The 5,907-nt window shown below is 52.2% G+C and overlaps 1 protein-coding gene across 1 annotated transcript; it reads right to left on the bottom strand.

Annotated features, from left to right (window-relative positions):
- Positions 1 to 910: 910 nt before the first annotated feature.
- On the bottom strand, positions 911 to 5,421 carry LOC144107813 (DNA-binding protein inhibitor ID-1-like). The gene is made up of 2 exons (XM_077641009.1): positions 4,845 to 5,421; positions 911 to 2,864 (listed from the first exon to the last, which is right to left on the bottom strand). The coding sequence occupies exons 1-2, from the start codon at positions 5,205 to 5,207 to the stop codon at positions 2,781 to 2,783; spliced, it is 447 nt and encodes a 148-aa protein (XP_077497135.1). The 5' UTR covers positions 5,208 to 5,421; the 3' UTR covers positions 911 to 2,780.
- Positions 5,422 to 5,907: the final 486 nt, after the last annotated feature.

A 5,907-nucleotide genomic window follows, 5' to 3' on the forward strand; every position in this document is an offset into this window, starting at 1 on the left:
CCATTCGGACTGAAAGTTTGCGAGCTTTTCGGAAAGGTACCCGGCTTCAGGTTCCCTGCGATTTCCGGACGGTGTTCGCCTGAGTTGGCCGAGAATGGGAGCTACACTCAGAACAGAAAGGAGCAAAAAGAGAGTAAGCTGTCCTCTAGGGCACACTCTTTTATAAAAGGGAGTGCCCCGGAGGACAGTTTACTACCATATAGGCGTATTCATGTTTAGAGCGTAAGAGCAATTAGTGCTTAAAACGTAATTAAATGGATGGAGTGGTCTGATGAAGGATATTTCTTCTACATTGGGCAGTTTTCTGTCCCTATGCGTTTCCAGTCTTACCCTGTGTGCATATTAGCGACCCCTCTTATCTTTTGTGCAAACTCGTGGTCACATGACGTAACAAATGTGTTGCCCCAGTAGATTGAACTACAGCACTGTAGCAAATTTTTGCCAAACGTTGCAGGCCTATAGTCTACAGCGGTACCCGCTTAACCATTAATTAATTCTCTCGCTGAGACTTGTAGAAAAAATTTGTAGAAAACACTACAAAGCTGTGGATGCACTTTCACAATGCTGGAAAAACGACAAAGCCGTCGTCTCTTTTCTACATTCCCCTGTTGAAAGCTCGTTTAAGTAATGTAAGCCCAGAGAAGGCTCTGCCCATTGCTTTTTCTTCTTGTTCCCATCTATAATGAGCCTCGTGCAAGGATGCGCTATGTGAATATTGATAAAATGCCATCAAATGAGGCCACTGCATCAGCCCCACCAGTAAGTCACCCTTGGTGACACCATGGTTACCCGCCAGAGTAACATAGCATAGGTGAGTGCGGGATACTCACATGAGGCTCGCTAAGTCAACCAATGACATTGTGCATTATGCACAGAGTTAACGATGGAACAAATCAAGGGGACAAGAACGTGAACTTCAATACCCTTTTGTTTTATTACTTAAGACATCGTTTGTTCTCGCAAACTTATCACAACAACGCAAAACATATAGGACTCTCTAATAGCGTGTAGGAGGCTCTCTGTACAAATAATATAGATACATTATGTAGAAAAGTGTGCTCGTCCAAAAACCACAATGTGTCGGTGTCCGAGGAAAGGAAGACGAGGGGCCAAACAGGATTAAGTAAGTTTACCGGTTTAAAGTGCACCATCACAGCAGGCAAGCTTTTCATAACAATGTGCATTAGAAAACTGCCCTATTTTGGAAATGCTTGAAAACATTATATAGTCTATCTCCTGCCTTGCTCAATGCAGAGACCTGTAATCCTTTTAAGAATGTTCACCAATATAGACCAGAGCGGTGGCTGATGCAGAGTGCTAGAGACCAGGCATCACAGACGTGTGTAAAGCTGCATTTACATGAATGCCCTTCAAGTATAACGCATCTACTTTTCACCGAATCATCTTAACGTAAACCGCCCCCATTAAAAAAATCTTATTGAAGACACATATGCACGGTAGCTTGAGATCGCATATGCAGATAAGTGCAAAAGGAATCATACTGAGGAGCTAGGGCCGAGCAGCTTCGCCACATTTAGATAAGAGCACTCATCATCAACAGCAGCAGCTTGACTATGCCCACTGCAGGGCAAGGGCCTCTCCCTTGGTCCATGCGCCTTCATGTAAACGCATCTTGAAAAGACATTGTTCGGAAAAATACATCAAAAAAATTAATACACGTGGCAAGACTTGGCAAGCTGCACCAGCTGCTTAAGGTTTAAGTAACTACGCAGCCCGTGAACTCTGAGCACGTCTCGAATGTTACCGGACTAGCTTCGGGAGTAGGTGCTAAGAAAATGGCCTCCTGTTTTAACGCCAGTCGTCTTCCTTCCATATGCCACAAAGGCGTTTGAATATGTTTGTACTGTTAAGATGTGTGGAAGGTAAAAAAAAGTGTTATAAATAAAAACCGGGGTCCCCCAAAAATATGCCATAACAAAATTAAACTGGCGCACACACAGCTCGCGCATTCACTCCCAACACACAAGCACACCCAAGAAGGAAAAGTACATTTGATTGCACATGATCAGCAAATGAGCAAGAACCTGCTGCACTCTGGCTTTCTACATTTGGCGAGGCGGTGACCCGCCTCCCCCCCCCCCCCAACATGACATGTTTTGTGACAACATACATGGGCAAGAAAACACAGTTCTCATGGTAATACTGTGCTGGTCCATAGAGTTCATACTAAGGGACACCTTCCGGCAAGACGTCAATTGGTGGCAAGAGGAAGCACCCCTGGGCTTGGGACGGGGCCTCCGGTCTTGCTGAAGACGTGCGAGCAAGTGTGGTCCAGGCACACTTCTAGAAGACCGTTATTGGCTCTGGATGCCTGTCACGTGATGGCCGAAACGATCTGCGCAGGCGCACCGCTTGTGGACGACGCGGACTGGGCAAAAGGTGAATGCTGCCATCAGACGCTGGAGGCCACGGACCACAGAGCAGCGATCTCCAACAGGACACGGAGTACAGGCGAGTGATTGGCTGCATTGACCGGGATGGCTTTTCAGTATGCTGGATGTGTTCTCGCGGGTTCTATACAAGATGGTTGCTGGAAACCTCGGCGGTGAGACGAAGCGCACGCCTGGACCGGGACAGCCCGGTAACCTTATATACGCGACGTCATCGCGTTGCCTCCCGGGATTGTTGGTGGAACGAACGACTAGCCGTGGGGCCCGGGCTTAGGGCGACGAGCGCCTCTCGCAGAGAACGCGGGGGATGTGAACGTAAGGAAAAAAAAAAGAAAAACACTTCACACTCGTCAAAGTTTCTCACAAGTCCTAGCACGAGACTGGGCGCGACGACGGTACTACTGTCGACATGATGTCGGCGAGGTGGCTGGGGATCTTGTCGGTGTGGGTCACCTGAAAAGACAGAAGAAAATCGCAGACGTCAGGACATGCGCTCAAGGCACCACAATCATTTCACGGACTTAAAGCAACACACAAAAAACAATGGCTACTAATATAGACACGCCTTGAGCTGCACCATGCCCTGTCACAATACGATAAAGCAAGAGCAAGGTACCGGGTGACTTAGGCTTCCCCAGAAATGCAGCAATAAGCGGTGCCATGCTACTGATAAACGAAGCGCCCTCAAGTTGGTTTTATTGCGTGCAGTATTGCGAAAGCCCTACTCAATCCACTGTCTCCAACAGCGAGATTTTCCACAAGGCACTACGGGTTACTTCTCATAAGAAGCCGAACGAAGCATAAACAGGAACTCCACGCGAAAGAGCTAACCAAGGGCACACTCGTGGACGAAAGAAAGCCCTTGCCGCCGCCAAAATAGGATGCAGAGACCACCGCTGAATATGTATGGCGGTCTCCCACTAAGAATCTTGGCAAGGGACGGCCAGCGAAGAACACGCGCTGGACATTCAGCGCTAAGGAACGCGTCGTCAGCCATGAAAAGAAGGCCCAAGTGGCAGGCAGTCGGACGGGGGAACAAGAAAGCGCGTACGAGCTGGGCCCGTTGGGCTGGCGCGGCGCTAGCGTTACAACAGAGCGGCGGCCTGACCCACATCGTCATCCACGCGGCCCCTGCTAGCGTCGGGGAGGCCGCACGAAACCAGTTCTGCTGCCGCACGGCCCGTCAAGGAAGTCAAACACCTCCTCGCTTCGCCGAAGAAGTCCTCGGGTATGTTTTTTTTTCCCCTCGGGGCGCACAGCTAGATAGCCTCGCACCAACGCCGTGCGTCGCAAACGGCTTTCAAGAACATCGCGCGCAAAAGGAACAATACACTGCAGCCATTTCGATGAGGAGGGGGGTGCGCCCGCGGGAGCTTCTCCGGCCAGAGTTGAACGCACGCGGCAGACCCGATGGCTATCGCAGAGAAAAACGCAAGCGAGTGGCAGCTAGATCCGGCTTCGGAAAGCGGCCACGTCAGCGCCGGACACGGGAACAAACAACGATGCTGTACTGGCTACGCGCATCAGCTCAAACTCCGCAAAGGCTCTACGTGACTCAGCAGCTCACTACTAGGGGCCCACGCTCGGAACAAGAGGGCTCGCACAGCTGATGCGACTTCATATCTAAGCGGTTTTTTTTTTTGGTTGTCTTTGTCAGCTTAAAGAAGGTGCTGATCAGATTTAAGCGAGGCCTCCTAAGATAAGGGCAAGCTCAGAGGAGAGGATTGGCAAGCTACGTATGTACGTACGGTGCGACGAGTGAAAACCGCGGGCACTAAAATATAGATGCACACACGGCCTAGCAACGAAGCGAGGAAAGCAGCGAGGCCAGCTATCAGCAAAGATTGCGTGCCGCGCTCAAACGCGAACGCACCCAAGCGAGACAACCACGACCGCCACAGGCCGTGATGCAGGCAAAAAGACAAAAAAATGTACAGAAAAGCGCCACGCGCGCCTGCACCGGCATTGCGGAAAACAAATCGCCTAACCACGGCCGCTGTCTCGATGCGTAGAAGGGGACACGCACCTGTAGGCCCTACGGCAATAGGTGTCTACCGCGTAATGACTTGGGAATGCAGCCACGACGGTGACGTAGGTGTGACGTCGTAGTGAGGTGTTATTTCGCGGGCGTTCCCGGATGACCACTGCGCCTCTTTTTAATGACGACTTAACCGGTGTTATCTAGAACCGGGGTCAATCTCGGGCTATGTGACTGGAAAGCGAAACATGACGGAGGTGGACTGCACAGCCGATTTGAAACTGCATTTAAATCAGAACGGAAGAATTGATAGCATGAGGCTTCGATGCAATCGGATACGAATGAACATTGAAGTCGCGCGCATGGCAGAGATAGAAGTCCCGCGTGTGGATGCAGCAAATTGCACTGCAGAACTTAAAACAAGGATAGGACAGAAAAGTACGGATGACAATTACCTCTTGCGCCGAGCAAGTGTTGGCCACGGCGTTGGTAGAGGGCGATAGAACGCCCAGCGGTTGCCGCGCCGGACTCGTGCTAGATCCCGCTGGATGCGACGAGCGGGTGGCGGGATGAGTCTCCAGGGCGATCTGCAGGTCGAGGATGTAGTCGATGACGTTTTGGATTATCTCCAGCTTGGAGAGCTTCTTGTTGCGCGGCATGTTGGGCACCAGTTCCTTGAGCTTGGCCAGCAGCGACTGCATCTCTTCGTGGTTCAGGTCGCGCTCCTTGCGACCACCGCGACCGACGCGACCCTCGGCCACCTTGGCAAGGCACCGGCTGATGGCCTGCTGCTGCTCGGACTGCGCCTTCATGGTCATTGAATAATCCGAACGGGGCGACGGCGCCGCTTCGTGAGGTAGAAGGATAATCCGAAAGGGCAGGTCAGGAATCACCGTAGCGAACCGTGCCACTCGGATGCCGCTTGAAACCGAACACGGGGAACTTCGAAGAAGCTTCCCTAGACACGACAGTCAACAATCGCGAGCGAGGCTTTCAGAAACGCTCGTCACGACGTTGCAATATGCAGGGAAATGGCCGAAAGAAGGAAGGAGCCAGGCTTTTATAGGCCAGCGGAGCGTCCGCCCAATGGAGAGCTTCGGAGGCGGAGCGACCAACGTCCCCGGCCAATCCAAGCCCGTGGGAGACGGCAGCGTCGTTCGCCGTTCACTCACCAGACGGCGCCACCAACTAGTGGGGAAAAAAATGACGCGAGTTCGCTGTATTTTCCACTGCACCGGGTCCTTGCCGCTCCGCGCTGCTCTCCCACTGAGTTCCTCCGCTTCAACGTATGCGAGTTCTATTCCTCCTTTCTCAGCCCTCGTGCATCCCGCGTTACACTTCCTTTCTCTCTGCCCGGGTGTTCCGTACACCCTCTCTCTTTTCCCACACGGGACGTTGTGACGCTTGCCGAGCGCGAGCCAGCTGTCTGGGGCGCCGGTGAATGCGCGCCGTCTCATGGGGGCAACTCGACTTCGCTCCCACCCCTGTGTGCTGCACCTGTGCGGGTGGCGCGCGGCT

The sequence above is a fragment of the Amblyomma americanum genome, chromosome 10 (genome assembly GCF_052857255.1).
Source record: "Amblyomma americanum isolate KBUSLIRL-KWMA chromosome 10, ASM5285725v1, whole genome shotgun sequence".
NCBI lineage: Eukaryota > Metazoa > Arthropoda > Arachnida > Ixodida > Ixodidae > Amblyomma > Amblyomma americanum.